Here is an 18,389-nt window from a genome sequence, read left to right on the forward strand (position 1 = left end):
ACTCAGAACCTAACCAGTTAAACTACATCCTTTAAGGTTAATTGAATCTTTTTTTTTTTTTAGTTTAACATGGGTGTCCGAGCCAGCTTGCACGCACCTCGACTAATCCCACGAGCCCTGAAATTAACAACCATGTAAGCCTCCAGTGACCATCATATGAGCAACCACAGTGCTCGAACCTGAGATTATAGAGGGAGCAAACCTTTTAATCCCAAACTCTTATCATTGGACCATCACCTAGATGGTTATTGAACTCTCTTTTCTACTCCAAGGGAATGATGCAAGAATTTCCTTATAAAATGCAATTTAGAAAGGGATGAATTAGTTTTTTATATATATAAAAAAATAGATCATATAAAAAATAACTATTTGAGTTAATTGTAACTTAGTTTAGCAAAAACAATTAATTAGTCCTCATAGTTTTTTAAAAATATTATTATTATTTTTTATAGTTGTTTTGTAATTTTTTTATTTTCATTGATTTTATTTTCTTTTTCATTTTATTTTTATTTTTAATTTAAGAAATAAAAAGGATAAAAAAACAAGTAGATAAAATGGAAAATTTGATGAAAAAAGAAGTAAATTTTTAAAACAAAATGTTGTTAAATTAAATATTATTAGCACTATCAAAGAATTATTTAATTATTTTTTATACTATAGAGAATTTATAATTTTTTGTAAATTATAATAAACTCATAAGAATCTATGCTGAATGTAATTTGTAAGGGACAAAAAAAAAAGACACGAGTGGGGCTGTATGCTTATTTTTGGATAAATAGGTAGAAATTGAGTGGTGATCCCCTTCTTGTCACTTTGCTTCTTCAATATTAGCAGCCACCATGGCCCCAACACAATCAAAACCCATCTCCTGCATTGCTAATAAACCCACCATCACCACCAAAACACATGGCCACCCACACACTCACAGCTACTCTCTGCAACTCCTCTCTCATTAAATCCAATTCAAAGTTCACGTTTTTTGGCACCAGAATCATTACTAGAACTCAAAAGACTCAAACTTTAGCTATGGCCACAGCCCCAACTGCTGCCAAGGTGGCCCCAGCTGTGATTGTTGGTGGTGGAAGGGTGGGAAGGGCCTTACAAGAAATGGGTAGTGGTCAGGATTTGCTGGTGAAGAGAGGAGACCCTGTGCCACTTGATTTTGAGGGTCCCATTTTGGTTTGTACAAGAAATGACGATCTTGATGCTGTTCTTGAAGTCACACCTAAGTCTAGATGGAGCGGTACTGATACCTGATTATACGTTACTTTGCTGCTTTTATGAAAATGGTTATATAACAATTTGTTTTTGTTTTTGGTTTTGTTGATTGAATTATGCTATTTTATGTTCTAATTGAATTGAGTGGTATATAGGAGGGTACTCATTTTTCTATGTTTTATTTGGGGTTAATGTTTAATTGGAAGATATAGGTGTCTATAATGTATTGGTTACCCCTCGTGTTGCTTAACTTTTTAGGATAGTTTAGTGTCAAAATGAACACAGTTGAGTGATAAAACTTCAGTGCATTCTTCGTTAATGCTGTTGGATTATGTTATTATGGAATTATTTGATCTGAAAGTTTGGGTTTTTTAATCTTTGCTATGCATTTTATGGCTTCTGATAAATGGTGATGATTGATTGAGTGGATGTTGACAATCTAGCAGATTTGGTTTTTTTCCAGAATGGGATGCTGGAGCCATGGTTTCAAAGTAAAGGTCTTGGTGATGCAGACCAAGTGCTGGCATATTTTGCTGTCTCAAAGCTTGGAGAACCTCCTATTGATGGAAAGACTGATACCAATCCTGAAGGATTGACTGCAGCATATGGAAAATGGGCGTCTGCAGTAGCTGCTAGGTTGCATGCTGGAGGTCTCTCCTGTAAGGTAAATAAGCTTTTTATTTTTTTTTTAATTATTGTCTGGTTGAAACCGTTTGAGGGAATTCATTAGGCTTTTCAGGAAAAAAAAAATGTTAAGATGGGGCTGTGGTGGTAGGGAGTGGAGGTTGACACAAAAAAGCTCAGAGTGTCAGGTTTAACTATGTAATCCAATGATATTGTATATAGAAGGCAAAGTTTGGCATTTTGATGGGATAGGTGTTTTGGTTTTCAATTTTTTCAGTGGGCAAACTTAGTCTAACGTTCCCCTTCTTTCACCTTTGCATTCAGAATTGAGGAATTCATGTTGTGATAGTAGTCTGGCATATTTACATTATTATTCATTGTTGTATTCAGGTTCTTGACAAGGAAACTTTTCAGAAGCAAATGTTAGAGAAGCTGATCTGGATTTCAGCATTCATGCTTGTTGGAGCTCGTCATCCAGGGGCAACTGTTGGTGCTGTGGAGAAAGAATTCCGCTCTGAGGTAAATCTGCCGTTGACAATGATGAGTTAAAGCATCAGAGTTTGAGGAGTTTTAAGCTACTGCATATCTTTTGCAATATCTATAGTTTATAGTGAATTTTAGATCAATTAAATTGCTTATTTCATTATTTATTTCCAGAACGCCTTCATTTGATTGCAGATAATTCACTGTGTACTTGATGCTGGTTAAAAAAGCCGACACACCCTATCAGTGCTATTTCTGTATGCTTTGTGGACTTTAAGATTTACATCAATTGGATGATATAATTGTTAAAGTAGGCATTTTTTGCTTGCCCTTTTTCTGTCTTCTTTGTGGTGCGTCAATCACGATCTTGTACTTAAACTTACTAGATTATATTATGCCTAAGACAGTCATGCTTGGACAAATTGGCAAGAAGCCCTTTCCTTCCAGCCATTTGCCAAGCTTCCTCTCCTTGTGCAGACCTTTGCTTCACAAGATTATGATTGTTAAGTTCTTGAAATTGTTCAAGCACAATGAGATCTCTAACATGAATAGATCAGATTGATACTGATATTTATGTTTCCAGGTGTCTAGCCTTATCGCAGAACTTGCTTCTGCAGCAGCTGCAGAAAAAGGAATAGTATTTGAAGAAGCTATTGAGGAAAGGTTATGTGCTTACTCACGTGCTGTTGCCCATTTCCCTACAGCTGTTAAGGAGGTAAATGCTTTTGTTAGTCATACCTTTGAAGCATTCAGCACAATTTCATCAATTCTGATTTGGTTGGTGGATGCAAAGTAGTTTGAGACTCGAGCCCTAACCTTATTTTGCTGTGATTTTGCTTCTCACATGAAAATTAATTTCTTGCCAGTTTAAATGGAGGAATGGCTGGTTCTATTCTCTCTCCGACAAGGCTGTTGCTGAAGGGAAACCTGATCCTTGCCCCCTACACACAGCTTGGCTTAAAGAGTTAGAAGTTGTCTAGCATGTGGACTTTTACTTTGTCAATGGACTGGAATACACCCTTCTCAGAGTGTGCCTCTGATGGGCTCACAATTTTCTTTCTGTCCCTTTTCTGTTTTCCAAATTGACCTTGAAATAAAGTTCACTGCAATTCATTTCATTTTTGCGTTATTATTCATTTTAGACCGGTTCTTCTATACCTCAAACTGTAACTCCTGGTTAACCCAGTTCAAAGCTTGGGTCATTCAAAGCTTGGGTTATGAGTCATGATGTTGACCTGGATTTATTAAAGATTTGATTTTCTTTTTCAAAAAAAGTATTTGAAACTACATTTTAATAAAAGAAGAAGAAGAAAGGAGATTGGGTATTCAATTGATCATTTCAGGTCAGTAAATCATCAGTTAACCAACCTGTGATTGACATATGCAGTAGCTATGGCTGTAGTGTAGCGTAATGCAGCCATAACAGTGGCTTAGAGCAGCGGCATCCTCACAACTTTCCTTACTAAACAGGATGTTTATTTTTACAGATGAAATAATATTTTTTTGATTTTTTTGATTTTTAAATTGTTTTATTGGGCTAGTATTAAGTTATTTTTTTAAAATATTATTTTAATATATTTTCAAACAGAAAATATTTTAAAAATTTTGCCACATTCAAAACATTTCTTACTTTTAAATAATTTAACACACTTTAAATAATCTGCATCATAACAAGGACCAACGCAAGCAATGGGGAAAAAAAACAAGAAAAAACACATTCATCAAATGCAGATAATAAGACAACAACGTTGCTGATTTAATTGATGGAAACATTGAGGGTACTGTGGCAGCACTGTCCACTAATTGCCATTCACTTATTAATCAGCTTGGCTAGAAAACGAAGGGATTGGCCTAATCCCGAGACGCTACCTTTACTCTGCTATTTCATTAACAGTGGAAAATATGGGATATATATCCACAGGGACCTGAAAGGCAAGGACAATGAACGAAATTATAGGTAACAAGTACACATTCCTGAAAACAGCCCAGCTCTCATTAGATAGAAACATGTGCGGTGGGGAACTAGAAGGGTGTCACAGCCCATACCTGAACACTCTCTAATTTTTCCAGAGCATGTTTCAATGGCCGTGTCATTTTACAGTATTTCTGTAACAGCAAATCTGCAGCCTCCTTGTCACCTTTTGCCTGTATGGTGAGTATCTCCCTACTCAAGCTTTCAACAGCCTCTTCAACCTTTGAAATGAAAACAGAGTTGATGGTCCTACTCAGTGAGATAAATCCATGAAAAAGGAAAGTTGAAGCAACCATACCTTGGCAAAATCAACAGAAAATGTCTCATCAGGATGCAAGATGAAGGCTTCTTTCTCATACATCCAGTTAAATTGCAGTGCTTGTCCTTTCCTAAGGAATTTCAGTAGATACGAAGTCCTTTAGATTATGCCAAGCATGGAACCAGAGAAGAATGATTAATTAGCTTACCCATGAGCTTCCTCTAAACCAAAACGAACTGACCGGAAGCACCCCGCAAGGAATGAAACATACATAGATTTTACCATACTCCTAGGAAGTAAATCCTGAGAGAACAAAAATAGAATCACGTAATATACATTACAATAAAATCATAATACTACCCAATCACACGGTAAAAATAGACCAGCACCTAGTTATTATCCCCACTAAAGTGTATCAAATACATCCAGAATATTGATCAGACAACTAGATTCTTCTGTCAAACATAGTTCAACATTTCAAAGATGCATTCCCAGGATTCTAGGAAAACATATTATGAGATTTCTTGATGCATCTGAAACACTTTAAGTTACAGGTTGATGAGAACTAAGATCTCTTATTTCATCATCCAATTTTTTCCCATAAGAAAAATTAGAAAAAAAAAAGAAATGCAAAAAAAGTAGAAAAATTGATTGTTGTTGTTTTACATTCTGTTTTCATTTTCATTTTTAATTTTGGTACGCTAATGAATCTCTTTGTATTTTTTCTTTTTTGAAAAAGAAGCAAGTAGTGAACCCAATTTTATTTTTTAAAATACATGGCGTGGCAGGTGAATATGAAGTTAAAGCCCATGTCTTTATTATTGCAAGCTTTTTATAATTTGAATTTGGAAGTGTTTTATTTCTATGGTTTAGCCGGTGGATTGGAGCCTAAAAATCCGAATTCAAATTCTTTGTATTTTCTTAGGTATAGGTCATTAATTTGATAATTGAATTCAACCCAAGCTCCTTCCTTCTCAGTTGGGTTCTAAAGGCCTAACGCTAATTTAGTGAGAGACTAAAGTGGTGTTTGGAAGAGTGGTACCAATTACTTTTCAAAGTACTTTTCACTCGAAAATGCATCAAAATAATATTTTTTAATTTCTTAAAATGATTTGAAAACAACAAAAAATAACTAATTTAAAGCAAAAAAAAATAAATAAAAATTCAATTTTTTTCAAAAACGCTTTTAAAACGCAAAAACAAACAAGCCTTAAAACTCGTTTTAATCTCTATAAAAGAGGTCGATAATCAAAACAGAACTCAAGAAAGAAAAATGGATATTGAAATGGATTTGTATAATAAATTCCCTTGGATTAGAACTTCATTGACATGGATTTGTATAATAAATTCTCTTCTGTTAAAATAAATAGTAACCTCGATGAGGATAAACTACAGTTACTATCTTTCCTAGATGTGTAAGCAACTTAAGCGGCGATTCTACTTTTACGAATTATCTTCTTCTACGAATTATCTTCTTCATGATCATCTAAACATAGGGGTAAGACTGCAATGGGACATCACCTCTACTTGGAACTGGCTACACCAGCACTAGGGTTGATGAAGACCTTTTCTTTTGGGAAGAGCCACCCTTGATACCGACAAGAATTAGAAATTCACATGTCATCCAAAGACAAGACTTGAACCCAGGATCTCTAGGCCAAGCATTAACCACTTGTGCTAACTCTTTGGATGGACCTTATTTACCCTCTGACCAAAAACCCAGACTACTTCATAGACACTTGTAAATGCATTGTTGAATGACTTTAAATTCAGCATCTTTGACATGAAATCTAAAGTGGCAGTGCAGCACACATATCTGGTGTCTATATATGATAATATTAATTAAATTTAGTCAGTAACCTGGTTGATTAAGAACTTTAGGGCCCAAAGGCCAACTATATCAGCTTTGGCTTCTTCCAAAGCAGAGTGGAGTTCTTGAAGCTCCTGCATTAAAATATGAAGAAAAACAACAGTTGCTATCAGAATGCAAATAAATTGAAACAATAAAATAATAGTCTTTCATTGAAGTGTTGTTCTGTTTCATTTCCACTACAGTTATTTTGAACAGGTAATGATAAAAGACCAGGTCATAGAAAATGATCAACTTTCATAAAAAAAATACAGTTACAGAGACCATGCATGAGATGTGCTATAAGTCACAATAAATGTGCCCCATATTAAAGTAATGGATTAAGGCAACTGAATCACAAATGATGTAACTATGGAAAGGGATAAATAAACTAGTCAGATCATCACTCCAGATACCTCTATTTGGAGGACAAAATTCCTTTATACATATTAAATATTGAGTTAAAAAAGAGAAAGATGAAAGGAACTCTCAGCAAGGCCCCTATCCACAGATTTCAAGGCCCAGTAGACTACTACTTCAGGCACAACTTAACAATGAAAGAAACATCAAAGGCAGAATTTCTACTGAATAAAACTGAAGAAAGGAATATGAAATGGAATAAATGATAAATTACATTGACTACCACTGACATTGTTGCAATTACACTAACCACACTTCTTGTTTCCAAAACTGAAGTCACAAAATAACTCCAAAATTTGGTCTCCCTAAAACCATCTAGTAGTTTAAATTGAGGCTTAAAAATCTCAATTACAATTACTTTCTGTGAAGAGCTGAAGAACGATTCCATATAAAGAAAACTGTTTGGAATCAAACATAAGGTTGTAAAAGATATGGCAATGCTCGTCTCATTTTAAACAGTCAAAGATGTGTAGAGGTTGAGATGCTTTCAGGTTATAGAAGACACAAAAGTAGGGTGGGAAAATTAAACCATAAGAGCACACAAATATATTCCAGCAACATGGTAATATATCCTGTTTGAATTCTGGTATATAATAAAACTTCCAGTTTTATAAAATAGAAATCTCCCTCCAGTACTCTGTGGAAATGAGGAATTTACTTAAAGAGAGGGTAGCTATCTATGTATGCCCCATTATCAAAAACATATGAATGCAAAACAATCCATAAATTATAGATGTAGTATAAAAAGAAAAGTTATGTAAATAACCTTTCTTACTGTTGACTTTTGGCCATCTGGAAGTGTGATAGTATGAGGCCCAATACCATGGCAGCACTCATGGCATATAGTGTGCGTAAAGAAAGATTCAAAATCTACCAATCCTTTTTGTTCCTTGCTAATACAAACATCAGCTATGGGCTGAAGAATATGCTTGAACCTGATTAGGACAGACGTGATATTTAAAGTAATTACCAATACTAACATTAACATATTTTCAGAAAGCAACAATCATTATAACAGGTTTAGAAATAAGGTAAGAAATTATACTTTGCCTCTGAAACATTCTTCAGCATGACCATTGAAGTTCCTCGATCTTTTACTATACGCTCATCATTTGGTAAATTGAAAGCAACAGTTTGAGGACCCTTTACATCCTGATGTCAAATTAAAACCCATCAGCCTTGGTTTTCCCTCCTTTGAAAAAGGAACTCATACATAAGGGGTGGGGAGAAGTATTTCAGCAAAAGTTTCCCCAAAAAGCTGATCTTTAAAGGATGGACCAACAGAGTTTTAGATCCTGGTATTGTAAACGGGATGGGTTCATGCCAAAAAAAAGGTACAATAGAGAAACAACAAAAGACAGAGATTTGTCCTATATATATTCCAAGAACATACCCCTGCATTATAAAGAAGCCGGATGACCCGAATGGGAGCAGCATTGACATTTTTTGATTTGTATGCACTGTCCATTGGAAGATTTTGTTCCAAAAACTAAACAGATATACTCTGTTAGAAATCATGAATATAAAAAGAGAAGTCCCAAGAAAAACAAGTACCAACTTTGCATATAAAATGACTCAATACCTGCAAATTATCACCAAACAATTTTAGTTGAGCAGTTGCTTTGTCATCCCGGATACCAATGAATGCTTCAAATGTTGCCTGAGAAAACATAACAGAACTCAGAGTCATTTATGCTACCCGAGAGATGATGAATATGTCAGGAAAGAATTTAAGATCAATGCTACCTTGTAGCCAAAAATTGCATCCTCGTACGTCTCATATGGACCTATGGTAACGTCCAGCTTAGAGTCCTAAATCCAGAGATAGTTTAAGACAAGTCATGAATCTAGATGAGAATATTAAGAATTTAAGCACCTTAACAGTGAAACAAAGATCTAACCCATTCATTCTTGGAAAAACTCAACAAACACACAATTGATGTTATTAAAAGTAAATGGCTACATGAGAATAAAGACTTAGAAAATGAAAAATCCAATGATTGAGCCCTATCTTTTTCATATTATAACATTATTAGTTTATTTAGAAAGTGTAAACATCCAATTGCTAACATAGTTAGTTTTCATCATTCCATGATAGGTACAGATCACTTTTTTGCTTTATTCTTAGCCTAAGCTATTTCCTTTTTCCTTGAGGAACAAAACAAACAATAAATCAGGTAAGTTATGCAGACTGCTGAGACCTGTGAAATATTGCAGAATGACAGAACGTTTCCAAATTTTTTAAGTTAGAAGGCCTCAGCAGACCTTCAAGTGCCTCTCTTGCTCCTATTACAATTCCACCTCATTCAGAAAAAGGAGAGTCGTATATAAAGAAAACAGTCACCATGATTCAATATCCATAACTATGTGATTGTGGTGGCCCGGGGGGAGGGGGAGTGTACACAAGCAAGTGCCAGCATTAACAATCCCCCAAAATCGTATCCCTTTCTCAGTATTAGAAAACTTGCTCATGCGAAACAATTCCTACAGAGCCCTTTTATCTCAAACTAGAGTGCTGATGACAGGGGGAAAAAAATACCATGCACCAGATGTCATTCTTATCACCATATACCCGAACCAAAAACTTTGTGTGTTTTCAGGAATGTCAAAGTATTCTGCATACTAACCAATTCCATCCAGGCTATATCTGATTCATAATAGTCATTTGAGAGGAATGCGTCAGCCTTGCTATGTAGTAACCTCTTCAAACTACACAGCAGAAGAACAAATTCAACAATCATCTGTAAGTGGAATAGTATTCAGTATGATGTGAACAAATGAGTTACTGGCAACAAGAAAAATCTAGTATAACTCTATATACCTAGGTGAGCCAGCCAAGTCCCCAGCTTCATGCAATAGTTCTGCAGCTTTTCTAAGGAAGGAGTTATACTCCTTTGAGTAAGGAACACTATATAGATCATGGGCAGTCATTAAATGATTTGTCCCATGAACTCCATGATTAGGTGAAGAAGAATCCAAACTAAATTCACTGTGTCTTTTGATGACGGTGAAAAAGCCCATTGCATCATTTTGTTCTTTCTCTGTCAGACTGTCATTCCATAATTTAAATTCCTGTGACATAAGAGAAACTTATTATTATAGTAGGTATAGAGGGGGAGAGATCTAAATGATGACAGAAGCATCAAACAGTTTTCCAGTCACAAATATATGATGGTGATCCTATTTTAAAAAAATTAACTTCAACTTGCATAATGATCCTCCCATGCATACCTTTTTGTCCATATCTGGAGGGTAAAAATTTGCACCAGGTGGTTTTAGCATGGGAAATGCTGCTTTATATTCCAGACCCTTCCATCCACTGACTGGCTTCGTGGCTTCAGGAAGTAACTTGATGGCTGAATCTGTGGTTGTTAAAAATGCCTCGTTTTCATCAAGACAGGACCTGTTGATCACCAATAAATTCTAATCGACAGGTATTTCTCTTAAAAATATATATAAAAAGTTGGGGAATGGTGAATTCTTAGCTTGTTCCAAGCGCACACACATAAGAGCTCAAAGAAGCAGCACCTCAAAAAAAGACTCACCAGGGGCTCTTATTAATTGAATAATACATCCATTTGAGCTTGTCTAATTCTGATGCACTAGCATGCTCCTTCAACCAATCTCTTAGAGCTGGATTGCTGTACCAAACCTGATTAGAAGCAGAAAAAAGCAAGAGGCACCGCTAACAGTCATTCACAGTTGCTAATTATTGCAATCATAAATAGGCTTATTGTATTGGATTTTACAAGAGACTAATTATCTGAATTTTGTAGGAAGGAGAAACAAATCATGTAAAGTTACACAGAAGAATGACATTCACATTACTTGTACAAAGTTTCAAATACAAATATCAACTATTTCACTGACAGGAGATCCAAATGAAAAGAATTTGGGCAAGTTTGCAACATAACATCAAATCAGAAAGAAACTACTTGACTTTATTATGAGTCCACATCTTGAAATGTTTTATGAGTCACTACTATACATAATGCCAAGTCATGTCTTGAATGCTTAAGCCAAAGTTCTTTCTGCTCAGTTCCCTTCTATGAGGGATTGTCTAACAAATTCAGAAGGCCTCTCTCACCCAGACGTTTCCATTGAACTTTCTGTTGAGTAAATTACAGGTCTTGTTTCCCAGCTTAGGGTTTTTCTCACTTTGTTTGCCCTGATCACCTTTGGCCTTCCCACCCCCAAAGGAAAAGAAAAAGGAAGGCAGACAAAATGACTGGGCATGCTCGTTACCAAATAGACCACTGCTCGAGCTAGAGAAACACTTTAGTAACTATACAGATCATGAACAAAAATATCATTTCATGGGGCATGCACAGGTATATTGGTATTCAAGTCTACCACATGGAAGACATCTGTAAACCAATAGTTTCTGCAGATTGTATGAGTGTATCAGCCTACTTCTTGCACATGTGCATTCACATTGTTTTGCAATGGTAAGTACCTGAAGGTAGAATATTTCATCCATAAGTTTTGCAGCCTTGATAAGTAAACCAAGAGTCTTCCTGTCTGTATTTGATAGACCTGTCAACTGAAGAAAGAAGGAAAAAAAATACTAAATTCAATCCTATTTGCATTAAGAACAAAAAACATTAGCATTTAAGAAATAGTAGTAGCAATACCAACACTAGTATTCTAGTTATGAGAATGACAAAAAATTAAAAGTGCTATTAATTTCTTGATCGCAATTGCTAAAGAGGCAGTTTCCAATTACTCAATATTTTCCACAAGTACAAATTCAAATTAATGTAGGCCCAAGCATTCTTTCACAAAACAAACACCTTCCCCTTTTATCCGGTTTTTATCCCTTTCTGAAAGGAAGAAAATATTGTAAACTAACAAGTTAAACCATCAATTTAAGTTCACAACTAAGTTACATAAACTGAGCGTACTTTGCCACAGATAGCGTAGCTACTAAGATAGCAGAGAGATCAATGCAAATGGAAAGAGAAAGTAGACAACCTCAGCATCCAGAGAAACAGAAGCATATCGAAAGAGTTGCTTTTGTAGACTCAAACTGCGCGCTACAGTGTTCTCTGTGTACCTAAGAAAATTAGATGAAAGACATCATAAGCGGAAAGAAATTATTAGAACCCCTTCAATGAATTAAGGTGATAATATGCACACAATTTGACTTTTTTGATAGGAAACTAGTACAAAGGTGTCCAAAAAAAGTGTTTTACACACCAGTTGACAACAAAAGGAAAGCTTTTCCAGATGCAGCTAAATAACATGGTGCAATATTCACAAACATGAGGTAGGAAAGCATGAATTCACCTTCAAAACTCTCGGCATGCACTCGGAAAAAGTTTTTGCATGTTGAGTCAAATGCTAAAGACGAAATCGAATGTAACCTTACAAATAAGGAGTAAATATGTTTCTTTGATTCGCTTAATTGTTAAAGAACTTGAGACAAAAAGATAACCATAGGATGCATTCCACCACAGTTGAGAAAAGATGTTATAACTAGCATAGTTAATTTTACTAAAAAAGATACTGTTTAGCATACCTTTTCCTAATGATTTCAAAGAGTTGGCCATACTGTTCATCTACATCATAGGGCACATAATCAGGATCTTCTTTGACAAGTAAGCTTCTATATTCCTCGAACGAAATGTATTTAACAGCAGATACTTCTGTTTCCTATCATAAAGTGAAATCATAAACAAGCATTCATATTTTTCACAACTTAATAGCAGTAACCAATTAATGAAATATTCATGTCTGAAATGATAGGCATGCCACTCTCCATCGAACCTTCAAATGAAAAGAGCACATTATTTGGCAGAAAACAAAATAATGTGCATGTACCAGAACATGTATAAAAAATTCAGATATAAAACACCAACTGGAAAAAGTCTGAACGTGCAAGAAAAAAGAAAACTTTCAAGCATAAACAAGTGGTATTCTCCAAATTGATTTTTTATCAAAACCAGTTGATAATAGATAAAACATGTATTAACACAAACCAACACTCATCAAAGGAGAATGAAGAGCACACATTTTCTTACCTGAAGAGTAAATGCTTCAAGAGGAATCGGATCTACAATTGTCACAAGATACACATCATTGAACTCATTATTGATGAATTTCCCATCATTTATAACACTGCATTCAAATATAAAGTACAATCAATTAATACAAGCCTTGTTGCATTCTCCCAATCCCCCAGTCTACGTCAACGAGATCAATTAAATCAAAATCATAATATCACAATCCATTACACCAATTAATTTAATCGGTCCGGTCTCCATAGACCAGGTATCCTATAAAACTTGTACAGTTAAATAAGGAATTTGATCGGTCCTGTATAAAAAAAAATAAGGAATTTGATGTATATATAAATAAATACTAACCACTCTTGAAGATAAATAAAAATATGTTCAAACGCATCCTTTGGAAGGCTAATGCCTAGCTCTTCCTGAAGCTCTCTCCTAAACGCATAACAGTAAGAAAAATTAGTTTAATAAAAGAAAAGTTATTCTTATGCAGCAAGAAATTAATTGACAAGATAATAAAATAAAATAAACTGTTGCAAATTGACTCACTGAGCGGACACAAGTGAAGAATCGCCAGCAGAAATATGGCCGGCGCTTGAGATATCCCATCGGCCTGGCCAGGAATCCTTGCAATCGGCGCGACGTTGAAGAAGCAATTCTTGTGTGCTTTCGGAGTAAATCCACACGTGAACCGCTCTGTGGTAATCTCCATCTCTATGAACTTCTCCTCTAAATTTCCAAAAAATAAAAGAATCACAATTTCTTTTTCTCAGAAACCAAACAACAAACAAAGTAACGGTAAAAAATAAAAGGAAAATTGTTTTTAAAAAATTGCTCTGTTTTAATTTTCAGTGCTATAAACGACGTCGCACAGTAGCGTAATTAGAGGCATTAATTAGGTGTTTAATCAAAACATACGTAACATTAAGATGATCGATTAAGAGATAGAGAGAGGAAGAAGAGAGATTAGTGATTGCCTGGGCTTCGAAATGCCGATTTTTTGTCCGGTTTTGTTGAGAACGTCGAGGCGCTCTTCTTCCACGACTACAGCTGATGATGCAGCAGCAGCAGCAGCGTCTTCCATTTTTCCTTTACTGTTTTATCTGAGAGGGAATAAAAGGGCTAACTTGTTCTGCTTGTGTCCTTTTTTGATGCCTATAAATTGTTAGAGAAAAAAAGAATAAATTCGAGTGACATACTATAGCAGGACATGCCAGCTGCCTGCGTTTTCTTCAGGCAACCCAGTTTCTTTGTCCTTTTTTAAAAAATATTATTTTTTCTTGGGCTTTTCAAAAATCAATTTGTATCCTGTACTTGGTTTTGGTCAATTGCATCCAATTTGGCTGAAATGTGATTGAATCCTAATGAGTTGTCAAAAAAATATATTTCTTGTCTGTACAAGTAAGAAAAGACTTGGCACTTGAGGGTCTAGCTGCTGTGGTCAATCATGTGACTTGTTCCATCCCCGTCTCGGGTTCGACCCTCTATGTGCACGCCTGTCACCCCCGCGGTGCCTAACCTGCTTCTGGGCTTGCAGGATGTCCAGTGGGCGGTGGGGAATAGTCGTGGTGCGCGCAAGCTGGCCCGGACACCCCACGTAAATAAAAAAAAAAAAAAAAGTAAGAAAGGACTTGATTCAGTATGTAATGCATGCCTTTTGAATTAAAATAAATGTTAGGATTTAGTATCATGCTCACGCTTCGTCCGGGCCAGACTTTTTTTTTTAATTTTAAAAAACAATGTTTCAGCTCTTTTAGCATGTTTTAAAATAAATAATTGGAAAATCTAAAATTCATAGTTGGATTTTAGGGTTTAATTGGACTCAAAATGAATCAATTAAAAATATTTGGATTTAAATTAAGTTAACTTGGAACTCAATTGAATCAAACTAATTCAATTAGACTGCTATGATTGAAATGAATTAAAATAAAAACCTGTCAAACATTTTTTATTCTCATTATAGTCCTTGGATTTTGAGTTAACTTGGAACTCAATTGAATCAAACTAATTCAATTAGACTGCTATGATTGAAATGAATTAAAATAAAAACCTGTCAAACATTTTTTATTCTCATTATAGTCCTTGGATTTTGAATTATTTCAATTTGCTTTAAATCACCTTTTTCTTTCCCCAATTAAATTAATTGAGACTTGCAAATCCATCATTGACTCCTAAAATTAAGCAATTTTAATTAATTTAACTCTCAATTTTGATATTCTTCTTCTTCAATTAATCCCTTCATCGATTTATAATTTAGCTATTTGTTTCAAAATCATCCTTGAACATAAAATTTTATCAACTCTTAATCAAATTAAGCCATTTTCTTCTTTAATTCAAACCTTGTTTTTGCCTATGATGCTTGATTATCGGTCTAAATTCAAATCCTAGCTATTTTTTATATTTTAAAAAAAATTTCTTTATTTTTGAATTTTGTATTTTTTTTTATGATTTTCAAGATGTTTTGACTCAAAATTAAATAAAAAGGAAGAAAATAATAAAATAATTAAAATAGCTAAAATTATTGAAAATATATAATTTTTGAATTTTTCTAATTTTTTTCAAAATATATATAAAAATAGGGTCAAATTAGGTTTCAACATTGGGCATTGAGATGAAAAACCAAAAAAGAACTAGTGCAATATTAATAAAAGGCACGAAGAGAAAAATAAAAACTATTTAATGGATACAGAAAAAGCCTTCATGCTAGAAAAGAGAATCGAACTTCAATATATTACTTTTCTTAGCAAAAAAAAAAAAAAAAGCAAAAACAAAAGTTAGAAAAAGTTACTTTAAAAAAGAAGAAACTTAATGATGAGAAAAAAAGAAGCCCATGAAAAATGCATCACAACTATTAAATCATCAAAGCCCACTTGTAACGTCAATAAATAATGGTCAACAATCACAATGTGTTAGATAAAACTCTACATGGAAGAGTAATTATAAGGCAATTGAAATTGATCAATCTAACACTCATTTTTCTCTATTTGCATGTTGTGACTTGTGAATTTTGAAGATGTCATAAAAGAAATAAAGTGACAACACATAAGAGTTGACGAAGCTTCCAAAAAAAAACAAAAGACATTGGTGTAAAATGGATGTCAGGATATGATTAAAGGAAAATTCTTCATTGTTAAATTGAGTGGGAGGGATTGATAGATAAAATCCTAGATAATGTAGAAATACATACTTGATAAAAAAAAAAGATTTGTGTTAGTAACTGCTAGAAATGGTAAAAACAAGCTCGTAATTACCTGTGCCTTTTGTGAATAGCTGTGAAGATAACACTTCGAAACCATAGATGAAAACTTTTCAGGAGTATTAGGCGTGAATTGATCACACTTCTTAGAAACTTTTCTTTTCTTTCTTGGTGAAAAAGTTCCATTTTTCCTTTCCCCTTTTTATTTTATTTTCTTTTCTTTGGGACTACAGGGGGATTGGTGGGCTGTGATAAGTGCGAAAAAAATACTCTTCCAAATCAATAAATTGCAAGGAACTTTCTGGGCACAATACCTAAATAAAAGTGAAAGCAATTGGTTCATAATTGAAAACTGTATCATAGACGTGACCAGTTTGATTATTGATTAATTTCTGATAGAAAGTGCATTCCAAGTACTTAATTATCTACTAGATATTCCACATTATAAAAAAAGTTATGTCCCTCAAGAAATTGGCGACTTTTCTTCTCCTGTTTTATTCATAGAATCGTCTTCTGAACGTTGTCTTTCTATAATTTTTTTATATATATAAAAGTTCGAGGAAATTCAAGTGCTTCAAAGAGAACAGTGCCAATCATCTTCGTAATGGAAAGACAAAAGTCATCATCACTCAATTGAGAAACATTTTGGTAGTCCTAGGGTGCTTTCATGATTAAAGATGGAGAGCTACCTAGATTTTTAGGACTAAGAGTAAGAAACTCACAGAAAAGTAAGGTGTGGTTCCTAGGGTGGAACAGAGGGCAGACACAACTTCGGGATGATTAGACTTTTGAAAGAGTGGTGAGCTCATGATCATATTAAGATACTCAGATAATGATTGTCGCACTTGAAAATGAAAATTTCTGTTTGAGGGGGTGTTGTAAGCCTTGCTGTAAGGCTTGATGAATCATTTCGGACCAAGCATGGTTGATACGCTCGAAAGAAAATGTTGTCTCAGAGACAAGCGTTAACACTCTTCAGATTGTGAAGTGGCAGACCATCTGGTTGAAGTGATCCTTTGGTGTGAGCAAGGGTGTGCTTTAGTGACTCTGGTGATTGAAAGGTGTGGCAAGTACTTGTAAACTTGGCCAAAGACTCTCTTAGAATGGTAAGCTTGGAAGAGTTGCGAGATGCAAGCCTGTGCTAAAGAAGCAAGAGGATAGTTGCCCCACATGAATGGCAAAGAGGGTGATTGTTGGGTTTGTTGCCATTAATGTGCCGCAACCATTAATGGACGACATCATCCATTGACAAATGCAGCAGCTGCAACTGGAGCTGGTGGCACCATTCTTGCCTATAAATAGGCACCGAGAGAGAGCAACAGAGTTTGAGCAGAGTAGAGAAGAGAACAAGAGAGAAAGAGGGGCTGCCAAGGACAGCAGCCCTGCTGCCTTATGCAGCAATGTGTGAGAGCAATGGGAGTAGAGTTTGAGTGAAGTGATCCTCCTTCTCCATGTGTGTTGTAACCCTTTCTCTATATATCTCTAATAATATGGACTTCTCCCGTGGATGTAGGCGATTTGCCGAACCATGTTAAATATTGTGTCACAGTGTGCTAAGCCTCCAATAGGCAACTATCAGTACATCACCGGTCCACGCATAAAGGTTGGAATCCCCAACAAAACCAACCACATAAATGTGGTTAAGTTGCTAGGTTGTTGCTTGGAGACTAAAGTTCCTCTACATCTTTACAAGTATATCCATGTTCAAAATGATGACTTCTTGTTATCTTGGGAAATGCGATTACGGATTGCCATTAAGGTTACGGGAGCCCTTTCTTATCTACACTCGGCAACATCGATTCCGGTTTATCACCGTGACATTAAGTCTACAAACATACTCCTAGATGAGAAATATAGAGTCACAATATCAGATTTTGGATCTTCAAGATCCATTATCATCCATCAAACTCACTTGACCACTCATGTGCAGGGTACTTTTGGCTACTTGGATCCAGAGTACTTCCAATCTAGTCAATGTATATAGCTTTGGGGTAGTTCTGGTTGAGCTTTTAAGTGGATAAAAACCAATATTTTCTGCTAGCCTAACAGAAAGTAGAAGTTTAGCTACACATTTTATCATGTTGATGGAAGATAACAGGTTGTTTGATATTCTTGATGCTAGAGTCAAAGAGCATTATCATAATGAAGAAGTTGTTGCTGTCGGCAATCTTGCAAGAAAATGCTTGAATTTGAATGGGAAAAATCGGCCAACAATGAAAGAAGTAACCACAGAGTTGGAGAGGATAATTCAAAAGGGATCAAATGTTCAACAAGACAGTCAAGAGAATGAGAATATCATGGCTGATCTCAGTATGCAATACATGGGATGCATTTCCGACATCAATAATGACTTGTGA

At 35.0% G+C, this 18,389-nt stretch overlaps 2 protein-coding genes and 1 pseudogene across 3 annotated transcripts; 2 read left to right on the forward strand and 1 right to left on the reverse strand.

Annotated features, from left to right (window-relative positions):
• Nucleotides 1–814: 814 nt before the first annotated feature.
• LOC133701409 (uncharacterized) lies at nucleotides 815–3,443 on the forward strand. 2 transcript variants are annotated; one of them, XM_062125315.1, is made up of 5 exons: nucleotides 815–1,243; nucleotides 1,665–1,882; nucleotides 2,233–2,361; nucleotides 2,909–3,040; nucleotides 3,192–3,443. In XM_062125315.1, exons 1-5 carry the CDS (start codon nucleotides 907–909, stop codon nucleotides 3,303–3,305), a joined length of 930 nt encoding a protein of 309 aa, XP_061981299.1. In that variant the 5' UTR covers nucleotides 815–906; the 3' UTR covers nucleotides 3,306–3,443. The 2 variants fall into 2 exon arrangements, with proteins under 2 accessions (XP_061981299.1, XP_061981300.1); XM_062125316.1 differs by having other exon boundaries at nucleotides 848–1,243; nucleotides 1,682–1,882.
• A 572-nt stretch (nucleotides 3,444–4,015) lies between these two features.
• Nucleotides 4,016–14,077, reverse strand: LOC133701408 (nudix hydrolase 3). The gene is made up of 21 exons (XM_062125314.1): nucleotides 13,814–14,077; nucleotides 13,386–13,565; nucleotides 13,194–13,271; nucleotides 12,849–12,945; nucleotides 12,347–12,480; nucleotides 11,800–11,881; nucleotides 11,282–11,368; nucleotides 10,371–10,477; nucleotides 10,057–10,228; nucleotides 9,647–9,897; nucleotides 9,453–9,534; nucleotides 8,572–8,637; nucleotides 8,408–8,485; nucleotides 8,219–8,314; nucleotides 7,871–7,977; nucleotides 7,592–7,760; nucleotides 6,417–6,500; nucleotides 4,765–4,859; nucleotides 4,596–4,686; nucleotides 4,372–4,518; nucleotides 4,016–4,250 (listed from the first exon to the last, which is right to left on the reverse strand). Exons 1-21 carry the CDS (start codon nucleotides 13,918–13,920, stop codon nucleotides 4,197–4,199), a joined length of 2,364 nt encoding a protein of 787 aa, XP_061981298.1. The 5' UTR covers nucleotides 13,921–14,077; the 3' UTR covers nucleotides 4,016–4,196.
• A 3,483-nt stretch (nucleotides 14,078–17,560) lies between these two features.
• On the forward strand, nucleotides 17,561–18,389 carry LOC133701996 (wall-associated receptor kinase-like 1; annotated as a pseudogene).

This window comes from Populus nigra, chromosome 8 (assembly GCF_951802175.1).
Source record: "Populus nigra chromosome 8, ddPopNigr1.1, whole genome shotgun sequence".
Lineage (NCBI taxonomy): Eukaryota > Viridiplantae > Streptophyta > Magnoliopsida > Malpighiales > Salicaceae > Populus > Populus nigra.

Coding starts and splice junctions, on each gene's coding strand:
- LOC133701408 (XM_062125314.1), bottom strand. CDS start 13,920: ATGGAAGACGCTGCTGCTGCTGCTGCATCATCAGCTGTAGTCGTGGAA. Junction 8,638..9,452: donor ATATAGCCTGGATGGAATTG/GTTAGTATGCAG, acceptor CTCTGGATTTAG/GACTCTAAGCTGGACGTTAC. Junction 8,315..8,407: donor TGTTTGGTGATAATTTGCAG/GTATTGAGTCAT, acceptor ATATCTGTTTAG/TTTTTGGAACAAAATCTTCC.
- LOC133701409 (XM_062125315.1), top strand. CDS start 907: ATGGCCACCCACACACTCACAGCTACTCTCTGCAACTCCTCTCTCATT. Junction 1,883..2,232: donor CTGGAGGTCTCTCCTGTAAG/GTAAATAAGCTT, acceptor TGTTGTATTCAG/GTTCTTGACAAGGAAACTTT. Junction 3,041..3,191: donor TCCCTACAGCTGTTAAGGAG/GTAAATGCTTTT, acceptor ATTTCTTGCCAG/TTTAAATGGAGGAATGGCTG.